The sequence below is a fragment of the Cryptosporidium hominis genome, assembly GCF_000006425.1.
Source record: "Cryptosporidium hominis TU502 chromosome 5 CHRO015073, whole genome shotgun sequence".
NCBI lineage: Eukaryota > Apicomplexa > Conoidasida > Eucoccidiorida > Cryptosporidiidae > Cryptosporidium > Cryptosporidium hominis.
Genome location: NW_667453.1, coordinates 22166 through 44467, shown reverse-complemented (window position 1 = coordinate 44467; position 22302 = coordinate 22166). Strand labels below are relative to the sequence as shown.

General features: G+C 31.2%; 14 protein-coding genes across 14 annotated transcripts; 9 read left to right on the top strand and 5 right to left on the bottom strand.

Annotated features, from left to right (window-relative positions):
- Positions 1-1166: 1166 nt before the first annotated feature.
- On the top strand, positions 1167-3179 carry Chro.50211 (last step in pyrimidine biosynthesis pathway; Ura8p). Its single annotated transcript, XM_663235.1, has 1 exon — positions 1167-3179. The coding sequence occupies one exon, from the start codon at positions 1167-1169 to the stop codon at positions 3177-3179; it is 2013 nt and encodes a 670-aa protein (XP_668327.1).
- A 447-nt stretch (positions 3180-3626) lies between these two features.
- On the top strand, positions 3627-3962 carry Chro.50210 (hypothetical protein). Its single annotated transcript, XM_663234.1, has 1 exon — positions 3627-3962. The coding sequence occupies one exon, from the start codon at positions 3627-3629 to the stop codon at positions 3960-3962; it is 336 nt and encodes a 111-aa protein (XP_668326.1).
- A 13-nt stretch (positions 3963-3975) lies between these two features.
- Positions 3976-5091, bottom strand: Chro.50209 (hypothetical protein). The annotated part of the gene is made up of 1 exon (XM_663233.1): positions 3976-5091. One exon carries the CDS (start codon positions 5089-5091, stop codon positions 3976-3978), a length of 1116 nt encoding a protein of 371 aa, XP_668325.1.
- Positions 5092-5162: 71 nt separating this feature from the next.
- On the bottom strand, positions 5163-6524 carry Chro.50208 (hypothetical protein). Its single annotated transcript, XM_663232.1, has 1 exon — positions 5163-6524. One exon carries the CDS (start codon positions 6522-6524, stop codon positions 5163-5165), a length of 1362 nt encoding a protein of 453 aa, XP_668324.1.
- A 278-nt stretch (positions 6525-6802) lies between these two features.
- On the top strand, positions 6803-7960 carry Chro.50207 (essential protein for meiotic synapsis). Its single annotated transcript, XM_663231.1, has 1 exon — positions 6803-7960. One exon carries the CDS (start codon positions 6803-6805, stop codon positions 7958-7960), a length of 1158 nt encoding a protein of 385 aa, XP_668323.1.
- A 66-nt stretch (positions 7961-8026) lies between these two features.
- Positions 8027-8575, bottom strand: Chro.50206 (small nucleolar RNP proteins; Gar1p). The annotated part of the gene is made up of 1 exon (XM_663230.1): positions 8027-8575. The coding sequence occupies one exon, from the start codon at positions 8573-8575 to the stop codon at positions 8027-8029; it is 549 nt and encodes a 182-aa protein (XP_668322.1).
- Positions 8576-8917: 342 nt separating this feature from the next.
- Positions 8918-9475, bottom strand: Chro.50205 (GTPase). Its single annotated transcript, XM_663229.1, has 1 exon — positions 8918-9475. The coding sequence occupies one exon, from the start codon at positions 9473-9475 to the stop codon at positions 8918-8920; it is 558 nt and encodes a 185-aa protein (XP_668321.1).
- A 907-nt stretch (positions 9476-10382) lies between these two features.
- Positions 10383-14510, top strand: Chro.50204 (hypothetical protein). Its single annotated transcript, XM_663228.1, has 1 exon — positions 10383-14510. One exon carries the CDS (start codon positions 10383-10385, stop codon positions 14508-14510), a length of 4128 nt encoding a protein of 1375 aa, XP_668320.1.
- Positions 14511-14844: 334 nt separating this feature from the next.
- Chro.50203 (hypothetical protein) lies at positions 14845-15348 on the top strand. The annotated part of the gene is made up of 1 exon (XM_663227.1): positions 14845-15348. The coding sequence occupies one exon, from the start codon at positions 14845-14847 to the stop codon at positions 15346-15348; it is 504 nt and encodes a 167-aa protein (XP_668319.1).
- Positions 15349-15944: 596 nt separating this feature from the next.
- Positions 15945-18077, top strand: Chro.50202 (hypothetical protein). The annotated part of the gene is made up of 1 exon (XM_663226.1): positions 15945-18077. The coding sequence occupies one exon, from the start codon at positions 15945-15947 to the stop codon at positions 18075-18077; it is 2133 nt and encodes a 710-aa protein (XP_668318.1).
- Positions 18078-18593: 516 nt separating this feature from the next.
- On the top strand, positions 18594-19208 carry Chro.50201 (hypothetical protein). The annotated part of the gene is made up of 1 exon (XM_663225.1): positions 18594-19208. The coding sequence occupies one exon, from the start codon at positions 18594-18596 to the stop codon at positions 19206-19208; it is 615 nt and encodes a 204-aa protein (XP_668317.1).
- Positions 19209-19410: 202 nt separating this feature from the next.
- Chro.50200 (proteasome subunit alpha type 5) lies at positions 19411-19977 on the bottom strand. The annotated part of the gene is made up of 1 exon (XM_663224.1): positions 19411-19977. The coding sequence occupies one exon, from the start codon at positions 19975-19977 to the stop codon at positions 19411-19413; it is 567 nt and encodes a 188-aa protein (XP_668316.1).
- A 495-nt stretch (positions 19978-20472) lies between these two features.
- On the top strand, positions 20473-20769 carry Chro.50199 (hypothetical protein). The annotated part of the gene is made up of 1 exon (XM_663223.1): positions 20473-20769. One exon carries the CDS (start codon positions 20473-20475, stop codon positions 20767-20769), a length of 297 nt encoding a protein of 98 aa, XP_668315.1.
- Positions 20770-21065: 296 nt separating this feature from the next.
- Positions 21066-22103, top strand: Chro.50198 (zf-CCCH zinc finger protein). The annotated part of the gene is made up of 1 exon (XM_663222.1): positions 21066-22103. The coding sequence occupies one exon, from the start codon at positions 21066-21068 to the stop codon at positions 22101-22103; it is 1038 nt and encodes a 345-aa protein (XP_668314.1).
- The last annotated feature ends 199 nt before the right edge of the window (positions 22104-22302 follow it).

Below are 22302 nucleotides of genomic sequence, written 5' to 3'. Positions count from 1 at the left end.
AAAAAACAGAAACAAATATCCAATTTTTTGATGACGGGGATTCATATAAAAATTTCAATAAATTACGCAATTTCATAGTAGAAATTTTGAAAATTGACCCGAGATCAAGATATTCAAAAAAAAAGACCGAGCTCACGCTCTTTGGAATAAAGCTGTTCAATAGTTTTCAATTAATATATCATCATCATGAAATGTGTATCAAAGTCATACGTTTTTTACACACAAGCAATTTATTAGTTGAAGGTTTAAACCCAAGAACAATAAATTGGTATAACAGACTAAAAAAATTCATTTGTTTAGATATGTGAGATTTTGTTTTTTTTAACTCGTTTGATATTTAAATACAGAATTGCCAACGCTTTTATTTCGTGTCATAAAATTTCGTAGATTTCAAAGATAATAAATTACTAATTAAATTTGGTATATTTTTAAGTTGATTATAAATGTCTATTTTCTTATATTTGTTTCTGAAGACAGTAATTTGGTAGCATAGAACGTTTTGTTGGCATCATTAAGAGTTTGATAATGAATAACTTTTTTCATTAAATTTCGAGCATATCTCAAAGTTTAATGTTTTGTAGTTTGCTTATTATTAAAATTATATACTTGATTGCTGATATGGAGTGTCATATTTAAACAAACACAAGCTTACCCTTAATACAACAATCTATAAAAACTTCCAAAACGCTACATTACATATTACTCTCGAAGTATTTTAAAATTTTCTGAAATATATATATGTATATTATATAATTATTTCATTATAAGTATGCTTTGTGAGTTTGGACACTAACTAATAAAATATTAATGGTTCAGTTCAACATTTTAATAATGAACAAGACAATTAAATTTTTTAATGTAAAAAAATATAATTTTATGCGAATGTAAAATCATGCAAAGTTAACACAAGACGATTCTCTTTTTTTTGGAGCTCACTTAATTAATTGAATTCAAGGAGAATCAAAAAATATTCGACAGTAAATCATACTCGAGCTTATCTAGCATTGCTTGTAAAGTGACTTAAGACATTAGGTTATAACTAGTTAAGCGCCTTGCTTATCCATTAAATTTGGCAATTTATAACCGCAAAAAAAAACCTCTAAAATCAGTCAAATCAGTTCAAAGTACTGGTTACCGTAATATATTTAAGCTATAAATTTTTAAGTATGATAGTTAAATCAAAACAAGAATCAGGCCGTATTAAGTCACCAAAACTAACAACTAGCTCTGTAAATCATTTAGCAGATGATCGAGTGATAAAATATATTGTTGTTACAGGTGGTACTTTGAGCGGACTAGGTAAAGGAATAGCTATAAGCTCACTTGGCTTATGCCTTAAAAGCAGAGGATATAATGTAACAGCGATAAAAATAGATCCTTATTTGAATATTGATGCAGGGACTATGTCTCCCTTTGAGCATGGAGAGGTTTTTGTATTGGATGATGGAGAGGAAGTCGATTTGGATTTGGGAAATTATGAAAGGTTCTTGGGATTAAATTTGACCAATATCAATTCTATTACAACAGGGAAGGTTTTCTCTGAAGTTATTAGTCGCGAAAGAAGGGGAGAGTACTTAGGAAAGACTGTTCAAGTTGTGCCGCATTTGACTGATTATATTCAAGAACGAATTAAGCTTGCTGGCATTTCAGGATATTATGATAGTTCCGATAATTACATTTTACCAGATATTTGTATGATAGAAGTTGGTGGAACTGTAGGAGATATTGAAAGTTCTGTTTATTTAGAAGCATTACAACAATTTATATTTAATATTGGTTCTGAAAATATAGCATTTATTCATGTATGCTATTTGCCCTATGTTGGAAATCAACTAAAAAAGAAGCCAACTCAACATAGCGTATCTAGATTACGAGAAGTCGGATTAAAGCCAGATTTTTTGTTTGGAAGGTGCGAAGTTCCTATTGATGATTTATGCAGAGAACAGTTAAAGGTATTTACTCAAGTGAAAAAAGAGCATATTATTTCGGTACACACAGTCGAACATCCAAGCGCTGTAGTAAAATTGTTAGAATCTCAAGAACTTGCGGACAAGGTGTGCAGGCGTCTTGGTTTATCTATACGAGAACCAGGAAAGCTATTAGCTGATTGGTTTAATATTATAGATTTGTCAATATTAACTGATAAACTTCACCGTGGGGAAAGCATTCCCTCTGGAATGCCGAACCCATTTATAAATGGAAAATCAAGAATTGGAATTGTAGGAAAGTATATTGCATCTGATGACACTTACCTAAGTGTAATTGAAGCTCTTAAGCATGCGGCATTACATGTTAAGATTCAATTAGAAGTTGTTTGGATTGAAGCCACTCAATTGGAGGCAGAAACGGAAATTATGTCGAATAATTCAGCTTTAAAAACCTCGAAATCTACTTGGGATTTATTAAAATCTGTCAATGGCATTCTTGTTCCTGGAGGATTTGGAAAAAGAGGAATAAACGGAAAGATCGAGGCAATTAATTATTCTCGAGTAAATAACATTCCTTTCTTAGGTATTTGTCTTGGAATGCAGCTGTCAGTAGTCGAGTTTTGCAAAAATGTTTTAAAATTACCGCTTGCAACATCACAAGAGTTCGAAGATGATTTAGCTTTAGACTTAAAGCCAATCTCTAGTATGGATGAACTGAACCTTGCTCACGCCTGCAATGGTACGTTGAGCGTTGGCGAGGAAATACTTAGCCCTAATACAGATATTGAACTTTCATCCAGGTCCGTTCATGTTGTCGTTACCATGAGCGAATTTACTAGTAGTGATAAAGGTGGTACAATGAGATTAGGAGGTTGGAACACTATGATACACGATAAGAACTCACTCGCTTATAGAATCTATAACTCATGTAAGTTCCAGTCATTTACAACTCTTTGTACAGAGACGGGTGAAGAGATTTACACTATTAGGGAGAGGCACAGACATCGTTACGAAATAAATCCTGAATTTGTGCCTCTGATGGAGAAAAATGGCATGAAGTTTGTTGGAAAGGACGTGGATGTTAGCAAGAATGAAATTCTAGAGTTACCATCCCATCCATTTTTCATTGCTGCTCAATATCACCCTGAGTTCACTTCAAGGCCAATGAGCCCAAATCCATTATTTTACGGCCTTATTCTCGCATCAATAGGGAAAATTAAACATAACGAGGCCCTCTACGAATTCATTTAATTAGTTTTAAGTCTTAATATGAGTATATTTCATACTCTTGTAGTTCTGTTTGTTAGAGAATACATATATTGAGTTATTTTAATTCCTGAATTTATAACCGCGGTATCTTTTTTTTTCGTCTTATGAAATAAGATGTACAATTATAAAATTACAGTACTTGCTTTCTCAATTTTGACTTGTATCTGTCTTTCGACAGCAGATAAATACTTGGAGGTACATCTATACTGTAATGAGAAAGTTTTGAAAGAAAAATTACCTGTAAAGAACTCCGACGATTATACACCTTTTTTAAAAAAGGACTTTAAATGTACTTCAGTAAGTTTTTTCATCAATAACTCAACAATTGCATAATTATTTTAGCAAAATGATCATGTAAAAGTAATTATTCCTGAGTCTAACAGCATAGCAACATCCAAGCTAACTTCAAATATTGCGCTTTATGTTACAATGAATAATGGCATGATAATAGGCGTAAACATGATTGAAAGCGAACAAATTAGAGATAGCGAATACGTTTTTAAAGAAGTTAAAATAGTTGATATGAATACAATATCTGACGTTGATCCTGTTACTTCGGCTACTAGCGAAATTGAGATTCAAAAAACTACTAAAACTGAATCATCATTTTTAAGGAAATATTGGTGGCTAATCGCAATAGGATTTATTACTTATTCTGTATTGACTACAGATCAAAGTTTAACTGAGCACACGGAAATCAATTCGGCCAATGGACAAATACACGAAGGGAAAAACAGTAGAAAAGCAAATAAAAAGAATTTGTAAAATTACTTTGTGTTTATTTTCTTTTTTTTTTAATGAACGCTAGATACAGAGGCCCAATTCCATTATTTGAATCTGGAAGGATGTAAGAGCCGAATTTTGTATACTCAAAAACTATTATATTCTTCTCATTTCCTTCTATGTTAAAATACAATTTTTCATTAGATTTTTCATCAAACTCTTCTTTCTTTAATTCATTTCTAATGGGTTTTAAGATTATTTTTACTTGGTTATACCTGTTATTGAACTCTTTTATAATATTTAACATTAACTTAAAACAATCATTCGTACTTATCTCTAAATTATTGCATATGCGTTCCACAGTGTAATCGTTTTCAATTTCATTTAAAGTGCACGTACAGTATAAGATTATCCCGTCGTCTTGCAACAATCCTATCGCATTGTTTATTATTTCAGTTTGACGTTCGGAATTTCTTTTTGCAAGCTTTATTGACCAATGTTTAAAATCATTTGATAGAATCAAGTGACGGTCAGATGAGCAAGGAGCGTCGACTAAAATTTTCAAAAATCGGCTCTGCTTACGTAGTGAATACAATAGCGAAGAACTTGTCGCATCATTTGAAATAGTAACTGCATTTACTCTATTTAGATCAAAGTTACCAATATGACTTTGCAAAACTTTATTAAGTCTGCTGAACCGACCTTTATCATATTCGTTACAAGTTATATGACACATTTTATCTTTTTCACCATGTTTGTTAATGTCTTCTAAGATTCTTTTAATAATGATTAAAGCTTTACCTCCTGGAGCGGAGCACAGATCCAATACTGTAGAAAATCTGTCAATATCTAATAAATAGCTTACAATGATACTTGCTGCGTCCATAAAATATATACATTTTTCAGGAACAATCAATGGCTCATTTTCTAATAAATTGAATTCATTTTCGTAAGTCAAATAGTATGTAAAGGGAAATACCCACCTTTTATAGATTTTCCCGTTTATTTCTATTAAGTGTGCCTTACTTGAATCAAATTGGTTTACAACTGCAATGTGGTGTGGACTAGCTGATAAGGCAGGCAATAGAGACTTGTGAAGACGTTCTTTGGTAAATAAATATTCGTGATACGCTATCCATCCAAACTTTCCACAGAGATTTGAAATTAACATAGTTTATGAAAGAAGAATGAAATAATAAAAATCGGCGGTATCTATCAGCTTTTGACATTAAAATGGCTATTCTAATTTTGAGAAATATTCCAGAGATCAAGAGAGTTATTATCTAAAAAAAATCTATATGCATCTTCTTTTGAATGGCAATAGTAAATCTTCCATTTAAAAAAAATCCTTGAAGGCCTTACGCCTTCCCATATTAAACTACAGCTAGTTGTTGTTTCAATCGGTTGATCCCATTTAATGCGATTTAGAAGTAAGTTTTTATAGAACTTTATCGATTTTTTTGAGCCTTCCACTAAAATAATGCATGGGTCAATAGAACTAATAACACAGCAACCTGTTAAATGGCAGTCATGTGCATTTCTATCAATCTTGAAAATATACCTTTTGTTCTTAAGACTACCAATTTTAAATATTGCAGCATGTACTATTGGATTATTTTGATCCAACTTCCATTTATTTTCTTTCTTTTTGCACTTATCTTCCTGATTATGTTTTAATGACGCATTTCTATCTTCGTGCAGCTTTATCCTCTCTTCTTTCTGTCTCTTTATTTCAAGCTCAATATTTGAAGGTTCAGCGACTGCTTTTTCGTTTAAAATGTTATGTAAATTTGAGAGTTTAAGTATGGGTCTAAGAGGAGATTCAATACCCATTCGAATTCGATCTTGCCTTTCCATTTCTTTTTCTTGTCTATTCATTCTACGAAGCCGTGCTTTTTCCTTTTTTGTTAGGAAAATAACAGATGAAATATTTTCGTCAGGATCAAAGTAAGGTTCTAAAGGAACAGGATGCTCAATTAGATTACTTATCTTAGAAACTAATATTTCAAATGGGAATTCACCTTCTAAAACATTCTCTTTTGGCTTAACAAAAGGCATATCCCAATGCTCAAGTTCCGGAATTAAAACTTTAGAAAAAACACTTTCATCATTCAAAAAAAATAACTCTTCTACTTGCCTCCTTTTTTTCCTAGAAACAAGATCAGGATCATTTAGTTCAATCTCTGCTCTAGAAAATACTCCTTTCCTAATAAATCTTAAAGCTTTTTTTGATTTCTGTTTGACAATTAATCGTGGATCAGTAAATTCTGTACATCTCTTTTGAGCAATTGAGTTTAACTTAGGTTCTTTCACATTTAAAGCTTCGATGCAAGAAAATTTATGCTCACTATTTGATGTGGGTTTAGACGAAACAAGAGTGTAATTGTTTTCCAAATTCAAGTGCCCATTTTCAGTTGTCTTTATAATTAGTTCGTTAACATTATCAGCTTTTGAATGTAATATTGATAAATTCTTTTCGATTCTACTTTGTATTGCAAGAGCTTTCTTTGCTTTTTCTAAAAGCAGTTTATCATCATGACTTGAATTTAGTTGCGCAGCCTCACTTTTATTTGATAACAATTCATTATTTTTAATTTCAAACATTATCTTCAAATAAATTCGTTATTGGCGAGCAAAAAAAAAAGAATAGCCGCCTGATAGTAATTTAGTACCGGTCCTACATGTAAAATTAGCAAATGGGGAAATATGAAAAAAAATGTCTTGACATTTTGTGATACTGAAATATATAACAAAAATACAAATTAAAATGGCAACCTCCCAATTAAGCAAACAAACACAGCAAGTAAGTTTGATTTAAATGAAATTGAACTCCATATATTGTTATTTATTATCAGCAAGTAACAGATATTCAATCTTTGAATATGATGAGAAATACAATTAGAACCGCAGTATCTTCAGTTGCGTATTTGAGAAATTTGTTCGATGAAGAGGCATTTGAAGATAAAAATGTTTCTGGATTGCAACTTAAAGTTTTGAGGCCTTTCAACCAAGAATCTAAATTAATTTTAAATTGGCTAGAAGATGGAGTATTTGACGCTTTAGAAAAACAATATTTAAAGTTACTAGTTTTTGGAATACATGGTGAGTGCGATGAGCTCATTGAAAGCTACCACTTCCACTTCAACTATTCTGAAAAAGGGACAAATATTAATTTAAAACGTAAATCTAAGGAGAAAGAGACATCAAATTCGCAAGAGATTAATAATTTTGGATGTTGCACCAAAGAATATGCTAGACAACAAACGGTCCAATTATTGCGTGCGTTGATTTTATTAACGCAGTCATTATCCCCACTACCTGAATCTAGATATATGTCTATGAAGCTTTGGTATTACGAAGACCGTGTTCCAAATGATTATGAACCAAATCACTTTAGACCCGCGAGGTCATCTGATATATTATCATTCAATGAAATTCCAATTGATACTGTTGTTGGTAATGTTGATACCAAATTTCATACCTTATCTGTAAAAGTTAAAAGCGCTGTTGAGAATTATAATGATAGCTCTGAACTGAATTTATACACGAATTTGAGTGCAAGTCAATTAAAAAAAAAAGAAAAAATACCAGAAAAGCAAGAGTTATTGAAAATTCAAACTTTTAGCAATGATAAAATAAAAGAAAGAACTGATGAGGAGTTAACAGCAGGCTCGTCAACTGAATCTAAACAAATAAAATTAAACGAATTAATTCCAAACCAAAACGGTTCGCCTACCGATGATAGGACTATTAAAACAATTAATTCAGTTGAACTACTTGAGAAGGCCACTGAAGTAGTAAAATTCCTTAAATTCGTAAACAAAGGAAACCTTGCTATGGCTCTTGATATTGAAAAAGAGAGGGCTAGTAATCTTATTGAAATATTACTAGATAATGGCCATTTATTAAACAAAGTTGTAAAAGGGAAAGGATATCCCGTAAAAGAAAGAGAAATTGGTGAAAGAAGAGTTAAAAATAAAGGTATTTGCAAAAAGAGAATGACAAAAAGAAAGATTGATGATAAAAATACCATGAATTAAAGAATGACAAAAAGATCTGCGAAGATAATTATTACCTCAAATATATTAACTGTATAGATAAACTCTTTATGAGCTAGTTCCTCTTCCTCTAAAACCTCTGGGAGATGCCCCTCTTGCAAATCCTCTTCCTCTTACACCTCTACTTTGACCACCACGGCCTGGAGAGCTATTAAAACCTCTTTTTTTTCCTATTGCGGCCTCCCCAGTTTTCTTGGTAGTTTTTTGAGCAGATGTCTTTGGTAAGAATCTCGACATTGGCAATAATTGTTGAGGATCGATAAAAATTTTGGTCCCTGTAACGAAAGACTCAGCTTTAACTCCATTGTTCATTTTAATAGAAAAGAAATAGGTATTAATAGGGCCAAGGATTTCGTCAACCTTTCCTATTTCTTCTTTATTCTCCAGGAATATTCTTCCATTGAAGTATGGAACTTGGTCGTTAAGGAAGCTTTTGCATACTAACTCGTGCTCGCTTGAATGCAGCACCTCTCCCAATTCAGTTATTGAGGATGGAGGACCTGAAAATGAGGGTCTGCCATTTGAAGGTACACCGCCTTTGCCACGTGAGCTACCTCGACCAGCACGAAAGTTTCCACGGCTACCTCTTGCTGACATTTTTTTTTTTTTGTTTAAATATTATTATTTATCCGCCTCTCTGGCTAAAGTCAAAACGACATTGTATGGCGCCTACAAACATTTAATTATTTGGTTAATGCAAACCTTGACTAACCACCTGTTCTAATTACACTTTAAATATTTAAACATTGAGAAAGAAAATCTTGAGCTTCTTCTTCTGATTCCGAACTCTCACTCTATTTTGTATTTATAATATCTAGCTATTTTAAAAAGTTTTAAAGAAAACTTACCACGTATCTCAAATCAATTTGCCATAGCGCACTATTTGAGTTAATTAAATATAGCATATCTCTAAACATCTTTCTAAATATATTAAGTAGATTAATGTATTTTATCACTTACATGCCTGATATTTTTTCCAGTTAGTGCTGAAGTTTTCCAAAGACGAATGAACATTCTGCTAGCAAAGTCTTCAATCCTGAATAAGTTTAGCTCAAAATTTTTCGTTTCTGTATCTTTATCGACTTTATTTGCGCATAAAAAAACAACAGGTTTAATAGATGATATGGATAATTCCGAAATAGATTGAAATTTCTGGTACAGCAACTCGATTGCCTTAATTGAATCAATATCATTTATATCGCACACAAAAATGAACCCCATTCTTCCCTGAGTCAAAGGTAAATATTTTTGGCCTGCAGCAAGAGGAACTTTGGGAGGTCTCCATATTTTAAATGGAATTATATCTTTTGTCCCAGGTGGGATGAATAATTCTCTTCGGGCCATATTGAAATATCTATTGATAAATTGATCATTTATATAACTTGATTCTATTCCTGGAAGGTCTTCAATTTCTAAGCACAATGAAATAGGGTCGCCAATTTCCGAATCTTCCGGAGGAAGTCTTACAGTTCGATAGTAAACTCTATAATTAAACATTAATCGTTAATATGCTAGATATATATATTTGCAATAAATACAACATACTCAGGTAAGTTCGAGGTTGAATAACCAACAAAGTTGTTGTTCACGAACAAATTTGCAATACTAGATTTTCCTGATTTTGGTGGCCCTATCAGTGTAATCCTAACAAGTGGAAATGACTGATATTCAGGTTTCAACATTTTACATCATTCCAAATTATTTATTCTTTACATAATATTTTTACCGGCAACGATCATGTGTGATGGAGTTTTTAGATCAAAATAATTAATTATTTAAATTAGTGCTAAAATAATAATTGAAAGAAATTAAAGCAAATTTCTTAAAAGTTTAAGAAACTATATATATGATGTCATTTTTATTATTAGTACTATTCATTATTTCTAAATACCATTTCTTTTTAAAAATAATTGTTTTTACAGCATTATTTAACATTATTACTTAATAATAGTATTAGAAGAATACAATAAATTATGCCATCGAAATTATTTAAGGCTTAATTTTTTACTCCAATAACTGATTTCTTATTTTTATTTTTCATGCTTTAGACAAAACTGTTTATGCAATAAAAACATTAAGCTTACCCGGGATTAGCTTCATGGGTGTTTTTGGCGCCTAAATTACTTGCAAGCATTGCCTATATGTATTAAATTATTAAAAATCAAAGCTCAAAACAAGCAATTAGCTCCGTAGTTATTCAAGGCCAGAGATTTTATTGGTGTGAAGTAGTGAATTTCTATATCTTGATAAATATCGGCTGCTTAGAGGTTATTTCCTGAATTTTCTTTGCTGCGTGCAAACAAATAGATAAATTTAATAAGTGGATTAATTGAATGTGAAAGGCAAAGGAAGGATAAACGACTAATTTCATCAAAATTTATTACAATTCGTGTAGTTTTACAAGATGGTTAAGAGTCGTATGACTTCTGTCGATATCTGTGCTATGGTGCATGGCATTTCAAAAGATTTAAAGGGTCAGAAACTGATAAACATTTATGATATCAATAGCCGAACATACTTATTTAAATTTGGAGGAGAAGAAAAAAAATTTTTATTGGTAGAATCTGGAATTCGATTCCACACTACTCAATGGAAACGCGAAAATGAACACAAAACTTCTGTTTCAAGTATTTCATTTTTCAATAGTAAGCTTCGACGCTATATCCGTAATAAAAAGTTGGATGATATTTCTCAAATGGGTATGGACAGAATAGTTAAACTTACGTTTGGATTTGGAGATAATACTTTTTATCTTATTTTTGAGTTTTTTGTTGCAGGCAATATAATTTTGACAGACTGCAATTATAAAATCTTAGTGATTCTTAGAGACACAAATGATTTTTCGATTGGGAAATATTATAATTGGAAAGACTGTGAGGCTGTTTTGTCTCCTTCTCGTTCCATTTCATCTCCAATAAAGTCTTCGTTTACAAAGAATTTTAATGATCCTTTACGATTGCTGAGTAATTTGAAAAATTACAATAATATGAAAGAAGAGCTCAGAAAAATATTTAGTGAGCTAGAGCATATTGATTCAAACAAGGAGGAATCAGAAATTTCATATTCAAAAAAGCGAAAGCAGGCTGAAAAAAATAATTCTGGGGTTACTATTTTAGATGTATTTAGCCGGGTTATGAAGTCTTTTCATCTTTCAATACTTGAAAAGCTATTAGAATCAGAAGGCATCGTTGCGAACGAGCTATTTACTTTTTCTATGATTGATGAGATTTCAGAGAAGTTCATTAATTGCATTAATAAAGCTTCAGACGCATTATCACATATATTTAACCATAATTATAAAGGCATCCTCATTATTGAAGTTCCTTCCGAAAAAGAAATACTACAGGGTGATACCATTTTGAATAATCAGACATCATGTACTAGGAATAATGAGCATGAATCTAAGGAAAAAGTTTATATTTCTTATAGTCCCTATATTGAAGGGCATAGCTGGATATCCGGAGCGCAGACTATTCCAAAAGGAATAATAATTAGTAGAATTTTGGATAACTTTTGCAAATGCGTTGATGAATTTTACAGTTCGATTGACATTGTGAAAGAGTCCAAATTTGCTACTCAAGAACACAAAACTATATATAGCAAAGTTGATAAAGTGAAAATTGACCAAGAAAGGCGTCTTGAAGGCCTGTCTTCTGAAAAGGAAGCATGCATAGTTCGTGCAAAGTTCATGGAGTCTCATCAAGAAATACTGGAAAAAATTCTACAATTAATTAGGCACTTAATTGCAACTGGCGCTCAATGGCAAGATATTTGGAATGAAATTCAACAGCAAAAGAAAAACAATCATCCACTTGCAAGACATATTAAGTCATTAAACCTTAAGGATGATAAAGTTAAGATTTTGTTTTCCCAAAGGGATTTAGGCTCGGAAATTACACCAGTAGTTGATCAAATAGGAAAGAGTATCGAATTTGACTTAATAATCTCAAAATCTATCCAGTCGAATATTAGATTTCAGTACATGGAAAGCAAGGCTCTTGCAGAAAAATTTGAGAAAACGCAGCACGCATATAAAATAGCGCTTAAAAAAGTCACTAATATTGCAAAGAAAGATGCAGAAAAGGCATCTAAGGGTTTAGTATCAAATGTTCCAAGAATTAAAAAGTTAAGGGCACAATATTGGTTTGAGAAATTTTATTGGTTTATATCATCTGATGGATATTTAATTATTGGTGGGCATGACGCTAGTCAAAACGAACTCCTTTTCAGAAGATATTTAGAAAAAAATGACAGATATATTCATGCAGATATTCATGGCGCAACTACATGTATTGTGAAAAATCCCAACAATGTGCAAGATATACCATTAAACACATTATGTGAGGCAGGACAAATGAGTATATGCTATAGTAAGGCTTGGGTTAATAAAACTGTAATTTCTGCATGGTGGGTTTACCCAGATCAAGTAAGCAAAAATGCTCCAAGTGGAGAATATTTAAGTACCGGAAGCTTTGTTATTCGTGGTAAGAAAAATTTTTTACCTCCTTTAAAACTTGAAATGGGTTGTGCATTATACTTTATAAAAAGCAAACAAAATTTCAACCAAGTTGATAGTAATTATAACAAAATAACACCTTTAAGCATACAACCAAATAATAACACAGAAGAATCCAAAGCTGATGATAGTAATCAAGGTGATTTAGCAAAAATATCCAAATTAAAAGTTGAGAGCGATTCAGGAGATGATGCAGATGAAGAATCAGATTTTGAGTCCAATTTATTAGAAAGGTTTGCCGAAGGGAAACATCATAATTCTGCGCATGTAAGGTTTTCGGTCGGAGATGTAAGCGATATTATTCCTCCAATTAAAATAGAACACCGCGTACAGTTTGATGAATTACCACCTGAATTATTGCTTTCAAGACCATTTAATCCTTTGTCAATTGATGAAGCAAGTAACCAGACCTCTTCAGTAAATAGTCTTGAAAGCTTAAGCAAACTAGCAAGCAAAGTTTCTATCGATACTAGCTCGTCAGATAGTGAAAGTGAGAAATCTGCTACAACTTTTTTAAGAGTCAATAGTTCATGCGCAGACGAAAGCAATCATTTGAAAACCGAAATTAAATCGCCAAATCTTTTATGCACTCCCAAAAACTCAAGTAGAAGATCTTCCGTTGATGAGGGACCACCTCCTTTAGGATTTTCAGCTTCAACTTTGCCAACACCTGCAGAGTTACTTTCTCATAAAGTGGAATTTCCTGTAGCAATTTCTTCCTCTTCTTCTGAGGAAGTCTTAGATAATACGGGTTTTACAAATAAAGCAAATAGAGATAGTTCTGAAGTTGATAGCAATAAAAATACAAGCATCGAATCTAATATTGATTGGATGAAAAATCTTGACTCATCTCCTCAACAAAGCTTCAATAGGGAAAATGTAATTAAAGCTACAGATGCTCATGATCAATTTAATAATAAGCTACGTGAAAACTATAGAAGAAGATCAATTGACGGAGGTCCAACCCCAAGGGGATTTATACCAGATCATGTTCCTAGTGCTCGTGAGCTCCTTCAGAAGATTAGATTTGATCCAGTTGATTTAGAACTTGAGCACCTTTCTCACATGCGTGAAAGGGGGAGATTTATTTCTGATGCAGTACCTTATTTACCTGAGGAATTACAAAGACTGATAATGGTATCAAATCAAAATTCAAATAAAAAGCACAGATTTACCATTGACACAAATGCAGGCTTATTTTCAAGAATTGACTACAAAAATTTACCAGAGTTGGATTTAAATAAGTCAATTCCCAAAAATCGAGATTTTGATGAAGAATCTCAAAGAATTCAAAAAAATTCATCGGAAAGACTACCTAAAACCTCGGAAGAAGCTACCTCGACAAAAAATAATACCAACCCCACGAATAATAAGCAGAAAAACAGCGCTCTTCCTCGTGGGAAAAAGTCAAAGCTTAAAAAAGTGGCAGACAAGTACGGGGAGCAAGATGATGAAGAACGAAAAATAAAAATGATGTTATTTGGAAGTAAAGAGATGAAAAAAGCTAATGATGACTGTTCAAGCAATAAGACTAAAAACTCTAATGAATTTTTAAATAATCAAAATAGGCAACTTCATATTTCCCAGCAAGAAAAAAGAAGAAAAGAACAGGAGAAGATGGAAAAGGTTTACAAAAATAGAATTGTAGACAATTCTACAGAGAATCGTGAATTCCAATACTTTAAAGACAGCCTCTTACCTACAAATAAAGATGAGGATTCAGAAATAATTGCAGTAATACCAACATTTGCGCCATTTACATGTATAAAGGATTTCAAGTACTGCGCTAGACTTACTCCTGGAGGAGTAATAAAAAGATCAAAAGTTGCCCAAGATATTATTAATCACTTTTCAAATATTAGTTATAAAGAAAAGGACCAAAATCCTAATTCTTATGAACACATTAAGGCCTTGAAGATAGACGACCTAATAAAAAACCTGATGAATCCTGTTAAGGTTCAGTTTTCAAATGAAAAGAGCAAGTTACAGGTAGATGATAGGAATGATAGAAATTAGTCTTATTAAATTAGTATTTGTATGAAACCCCGTAAGGATTTTTAGAGCTCTCGCAAATCCACTTATTAAAAAATTCATTATTTTGGTTTTAATAACTTGGCGCAAAAAAATATCAAATTGTCACTATCTTTAATTATGGCAAGAAACTCAGAAAAGGCAAATTTTATGCTCAATAGATGGCTTTCAGTAAAAAACAAAATCTCAAAACCTTCTTTTGAGGGAAGAGGAAGGTATTCTAGTGTACAATTTACCAATACAATCAGGGAATGCGAGACAATGTAAGTTAATCATTAAAATTTAACAAAAATAATTCTTTTTTAGTAGGTTTGAGATTATGGAAGAAATATCGAATCTTGCCAAGAAACTAAGAGATTGTACAATGAGTGATGAAAATGAAGTTAGGCATTTAAATTCTGGTATTAACTCACTTCTAAAGGAAAAGTACAAATGGGAGTGTAGGATTGTAGAGTTAGGTGGACCAAATTATAGAAGTAGGCATGGCCAGTATATTGAATCATTAGGAGGTATTTCTATGCCAAATTCATCTCTAAAGATTTTTGGAGTTGCTATTTCATTACCAGAATACAAAGAATTGCTCAATTCTGACGACAAAACGGAGATAAGTTCAAAAATAGTCTCCAAGCCTCCAGAGGTTACTGTATGCGACGCCTACTACGAAGAGATAAATAAGAAAGAAGAAGATCGAATTAAAACGCTTGAAAGAGAAAAGGAAATTGAATTTAAGAAAAAAAAACGATTCCTTGAAAAAGAAATCTCAGTTGAATACCTTCTGAAACTAATTGATGATAAAAAGAAGGAGATTGAGCAATTTAATTAATTTTCGTTATATTGCTTTACAGAAAGCTCCAACAGCTTCAAAACATATTTTACTTAAGGCTCACTTTTTATTCACTGTTTAAGTATCGAAAATGCGTACTGTGGGGCCAAAATTAAACCATAAACTCATTAAATTAAACATTTGTATAGAAATGTTTAAATTAATTAGTCCACGATGACAGTTTAATTACGATAGGTCTTATTTATTATTAATATTCCACATAATTTACAGAATGCAAAAAATAACAAATAACTTAATGAATCTATTCGAAGCGCCAAGATCTAGTGTGGGGAGTTAGCGGTGTTTGTATTAAATGACATTTGACATAACCGCAAAGGTAATATTGGATAGTATTTGCATGAGCAAAAGTGTTGATAAATACTTCCAGAGTCATCGAAATATTGATTTTTTAAATTTCTATTATTCTTAATATTAACTAGTGCTATATATTTATTAAATTCAAAATACAAAACAAAGATATTTACTTTTTATCTTAATGGTTAATTATAAAAATTAAGTGTTATCAAATTATTAGAATAAAATAACTCTACTTTTCAATTGGAATTATAATCTCGAAGTACGAAACAAAAATTGCAATGAATATTCAATCACAAATAAAAGAAATTAACTCTATTGATAAAAATAGTTTGTCATATTTAATAAACTCGAAAAGTACTTTGAATGGTATATATCATGGTATTGAAAGTAATTACTTTGCTGGCAATGAAAGTATATTGAATAATAATTCAATTCAAATGAGACAGTGCCAAAATATAGAAGGACGATGTGGAAATGAGGTTTGGCTCACATTACCACTATTTTTTCCAAGCGCGACTTTACATAATGTAACTCATCAACGCAGAGACCTGTTTTGTGAATCAAATGGTGGTAGCTTATGTTTTTCTCCTGAAGAAACTAATACCTCCAGGTTATTTTCAACTATTCAAGGACTCTCAGATATTGGTGCAGGTTTTTTTCAGATTGTAATTGCAAAACTTAAAGGAGTTGTTGCTGAAAATGTTGAAGCGATAAAGAGTGAGTTTGAAAGAATATTTAAGAATGAAGATTCAGCATTTAATGGATTTATTCCTTTAAAGCCTATTGGATGGAGGAAAAGAAGCTTCTCTAAAGAAAATTCCACAATCCTAATAGAGACTAATGAAATAATAATTGACACTTTTGCAAAACAAAAATCATATTATAATGCAATTTTGATATCTGAAAATTATTCAGAAAGCTGCAAAGAAAATATTATCAAGTTGGGAAAACTATCAAATAATTTCCTAGAAAAAATTAAATTTATATATCCATCATTAGAGATTGTCAAAGTTTCGGATTTGGAAAAAGATAATTTTTTTGAGGTAACTATACGAATAAAACCCATGCCTTCATATGTCTCCTCTGAAGGAGAGGATTTTGATTCAAAGGATAAAAAATTTTCTATGTTTCAAAATTTATCGCAAGTAAACAATTTAACATCAATATATTTAGGCGATATTCGCCTAATAGATCCTTATAAAACTGAAGTGGATCTAAGAATTCCTTGTGGATTATTCAAAACTTTTGCGTTAATTTCAAGCCATTCTATTTTCGTACAATCTAGGTGCTTTATGGCAACATATATTCCATTTTCCCAAAGTCGTAAAAAAAAACTTACTCAAATGAGTCATGAAAATGGTACTGAAACAGCTACCATTAATTCAAAGTCAGTCAACTCATCACAAATTTTTGATAGGATTCAATACAAAATATCTACACCAAAACTATTAACTTTTGGAAATAACAAAGAAACAAGCATAAAAACTCCGCCTCCGAGTAACTTTCCCACAAACAATTCTAACTGCGTTTCAAATATATCTACTTGTGACCTGAGTTATAACGCTATATTCAATAGCAACTGGGGAGGGAAAAGCTATTCGTGCACCCCAACAACAAAGGAGTCTCTTAACAAGATTTCATATACCCCATTTTCTTCGATTGAAATGGATTCTTCGCCATGGTTGAGCGCTGACTTCAATATAGAGCCTAATTCCATATTTTCTTTTGAGCAAGATAGCCAGCAATTGATTCCTCCAAGGATCTCATCTCTGAATTATATGGATAACCTTTGCTATAACGAGACTAATAATCATTCAAATAATAACTTACTCGATACCAACTTTATTACTGAAAGGCAATTATCATATGATTCAATTAAAAACTTTGACCAAAATCATTTACAGGTTACTCAAAAACTTTCAAATAAGAATCAGATCAGTTTCGTAAAAAGAGCTGAGGAGTGTGATAATATTGAAGTTAAAGAGCCTGTTTTTGGAATTGAACATAATTTGAAGAAAAATCAAACAATAGAAATTGATGATAAAATCGAGCTTTTGGAATATGAATGCTCTCAATATTTGGAAAGCAAAGACTTTGATATTTTTAACATGTTAGAAAATATTTTTTCAGATAATTCAGCTACAAACTTTGAAGATTCTCAAGTTGGATATAGTGATCAATTCAGTGAAAATGAAAATATTAACAGAAATAGCGAATTAGTTGAATCAAAAGTTAATCAATCACTTAGTAAAAACTATAGTGAGAAATTTGGCTTGTGGAGTTTTGAATTATACAAAAATTCAAACGCTTGTATTACTAAACCAAACTCGAATCTACATCATAAAGATAAAATTTCTGAATTTGTGCCAAATGAATTAAACTATCTAAATGAGAAAATACTTTTTGGTTAATTATTTATGCCGAATGCTTAATAACACCTCTGAGCTTACTTTAATGTGAATGAGATTACAAATTTATTTATTAAAGAATTTTATTTGTAAATTTAAAGTTATTGTAATAACATTACTATATTAACTAGTTACTGCATAAGTTTTCAATGGAAAACACGCAAAATCAGATCGTGTTGAAGCAATCGATGAAAAAACGCAGGAATGAAATAAGAACAGTTGTAAACAACAAGGGGGTTTGCAATAATGCAATAATTAATTTGAGTTATAAAAAACCTTTGTACCGCTGTTTTTAAATAAATTGTTATTCGGCATTTCTTAGTATTAAGTAAAAACTAATAAACAATTTACTATCTTATAATTTCTTGTATTATTCTTAATGATCTAAGCATAGGGTTCGACCGTTTTCAAGTCGGAAATGTATTCTAATTAAACATTTTGTGATCAAAACTTAAATTAATTTTTTAGAAAATACCATATTTAAAATTTCGTATTAATAATTAAATCTCCGAAATAAATATGGAAAATATATATAATGAGGAGAAACAAGATTCTGGTAAACAAGAGATTGCGGAATTGCAAAATAAATGCAAGAAGGCATTAAAAAATACTCTAAAAATTGCTGCAGACGCAAATGAAATTTCCATGTACAGTGCAACAAAATTAAATGAGCAAACAGAACAACTTTACAAGATTGAGGATGAAACTGAAAAAATAAAAGACAATCTAGATAAGACAGAGCATGCAATAAATTCATTAAAAAATCCACTCTTATTTTGGTTTAAGGGATTATTTCGACAAAATGAGCCAACTCATATAAGGCCAGCATTTCCTAACTTTCAAAAGAATAAAGAGATTCAAAATGAGAGTAAGTCCCAAATAATATCAGAGTTGCCAAAAGAGCGTAACTCTGATATTAAAAATGATGGCTTATTTCAGTTTAATGAAGAAATTGACGAAGGTCTGGACCAAATTGGCGATATGTTGAAAGAAATGCACAACAGAGCAATTAATATGAATACTGCACTAAAAAATCAGGGGGGAATACTTAATAATATTGATACAAATATTAATAGCAACAATTCGAGAATGAAGGATCAAAGAACAAAGTTGGAGAGATTCATTGGGAAATAATCAAGGTTAAATTCGTGAGAAACAAATAATAGTATTGCTCTAGATATCACTAATCTAATAAGTATAAATAATCAACTTTAATACCAATGATTGTTGATCCTTGGTAATTCAAAGTGTGATATGAAACTAATAATCTTATCTTGGCTTCTATATGCCATAATTTTTGTGTAGAGTAATGAAAACTTAAACGAAAAAATACTATTTATGAAAGTTGAGAAGGCACAATGTGTGTAGGTGGAGGAAGACGGTCTAAAACTCTTTGGATCTCTTTGTTGTCATAAATAATGAATTTTTTTTCTTTAACAGCAGCAACTTCTACGTTCACTGAATTGATTTTCTCTTCCATAACTTGTCTAAGAACAATGAGCGCTAAATCCTCTGCTTCTTTCAATGACATATTTGAATTGTAGTTTTCTAATAGAATGGTCTCTGCACCTTCTTGAGCTGTGCCTATAGCTGCTGCCGAATATTGAGTATATGTCCCTGAAGGGTCCGTCATCCACAAACTTGAACTTCCGTCGCTATCTGCTCCAGCTATTAACATTGCTACTCCAAAAGGGCGAGACATCGACTTTTTCTTGCCTTTTTCTTTAATATCGGAGAAATCCAATGCTAAATCGCTGATAGATTGGACTACAGACTGAGTTGGAATATTCTCATTATATGTGAAAAAATAATTCTGAGATTCCACCCTAGCATGATCTATCATCGTTTTTGCGTCTGCAACAAGTCCGCTCATACAACACCCAACGTGCCTATCAATTATCATGATCTTCTCTAAATTTCTTGGTTCCAATAAAGGTGAGCTAATACGCTTCTCGCTTCGCAAGGATAACACCTTCTTTTGTTTTTATTCCAACTGCAGTTGAGCCTAACTAAGAATAATAAAATATTATATATTTCCCGGAGAACTTTTCTTTCTCACAACTTACTTTAATTGCAGCAATTGCATATTCTACCTGAAACAAACGGCCTTCAGGCGAAAATGTGTTTACTCCCCTGTCATATTCATTCCTTGAAGCAAACATTATTAATTTAAACTAAGAATTTAATTGCAATCTTGACTCAGAATAAATCAATAAATATTCGAGGCCCTAAAGTAATTTTACAAAACGCAAATTTATCTTTTACTCAAATTGATCCAACGTACAAAGCAACTTATTCTCGCCGCCCCCCCCACGTTTTATTTCTGCATTCCCCTCTATATTGGTAAAAAAAAAAAATAGCCCTCTAAAAGCCGCTAAATAATCAAATATTGACTAAAATGGTTGATAAACTAAAAATAAATATTTACTCGGCAAACAAACAGAATATTAAAGAAGTTTCCACAAAATGTGTTGAATTTTTAAAAAGTGTAAGTTTCCTGCCACAACAAATTTTGGAAACGAATCTAACTGATTTGCAATTTAAGGGAGAAAATAGAACGGTTGTGTTGATAGCGAAATCATCTGCAATACCAAAAGCTATTTCTATTTCGGAGATCATAAAGATGGAAGTTCCAAACGTTTCTCAATTAAATTCATTAGTAAACTTAGAGGTAAGTCTTATATTCTCTAAATAGCAAAACTTAAAGAAATTAGGATGAAAGTGAAAAAAGAAGGAAAAAAATAGAGATAAATATCGAATTAATGCAAATTAAAAAATCTGAAGATCTATAAAGTGATTAATTTTCATTAATCAAACCCAGGTTTGGGACTTTTTAATTCTGATAATGTGCTGACAATCCTGGAATAATTTTCCTGTCACTTTGTCATCAGATCAAACAATAATTGTTAAATTACTAATATTTTATCCTTTATTGTTTAGTAAATATAAATCCTAGTTTTTATATTATGCATTAATATACTATTATAATAAATGAATAATGCAAAAACAGCGTTTGAATTAAATACATGTATTGAAACCGTAAATTGTATTAGTAATCAAAAGTCAATAAATTGCTATCTTAAAGACGGCCCATCAGTAATAAATATTTCATATAAAGAACCATTAAGCGAAAAAATGGACGAAATTAAAGCCAAGTCATACAGAAAGGAATTTTCTCGCTCCAATATTTTAACCAAAGAACAGCTAAATAACTTTAGGACAGTGTTATGTAACGACCACCTTAATTCAAACTGTCTAGATCCTGAGACATGTTTCTACTCGCATTGCACTGCATGGCAACGTAGGAACCCTACAAAATATAAATATTCATCAAATATTTGTCCTGATATCGAATTTTCGAGAAAAGGAACTAAAGGAAGGATGTCATTAAATTGCAGATGTAAAAAAGGAAAGTTTTGCGAATTCGCTCATACAAAAGAAGAGGAATTATATCATCCAGATGCTTATAAAACAAAAAAATGTAATACCTTCCCAAACTGCAAGAGATTCTATTGTCCATTCATTCACGATAGTGAAACAAATTTAATAAATTTTAATGAAAAAAACTTAAAAGAAAAAATAAGTAATGATATGATACCTATCATTTCTAAAAATGAAAAATCTGATGAAAAGAAAATTATGAATATCTTTAGTCCGTATTCTCAAGATAAATTTAAAAGAACCAGAGAAATAAATTTTGGTGAGCTGAAGCATGAATTACTAATTAAACTGGTCAATTGCCAGAAACTAGTGCTTGAAGAAAAATATTCATCAGCACAGAATTTAGCCGAAGATTTTACCTCAATGATAACATATTTATGTAGAAGCTGTTTTCTTCCTGAAATATTTTCAACAAATTCAAAATTGAGTAATTTTCAACATGAATTTCTTTATCCGGAAAATATTACAAATCAACTCAATAATAATCACATGAAGGATGTATTTAATTTTTCGTTTGACTTTAAACATTTTTTAAAGGATGAAGAATTAAAAAGAAATTATTTGTTAGAAGATTTATTCACTCATTAGCTCGCTATCGCATTTATTTTTACTGTTACTAAACGCGAAAAAATTTCAGAAATTTAATATCTTTTCATTTTCTTTGTAGCTAATAGATTAAATGAGTCATCTTCTAACTCACTTAAAACGGCACAATTCTTATTATTATTCTGCTTAGATTTGTTTATTGATAGCAAATTCCTCTTCAATTTCTGTGTTCTCTTTTCTA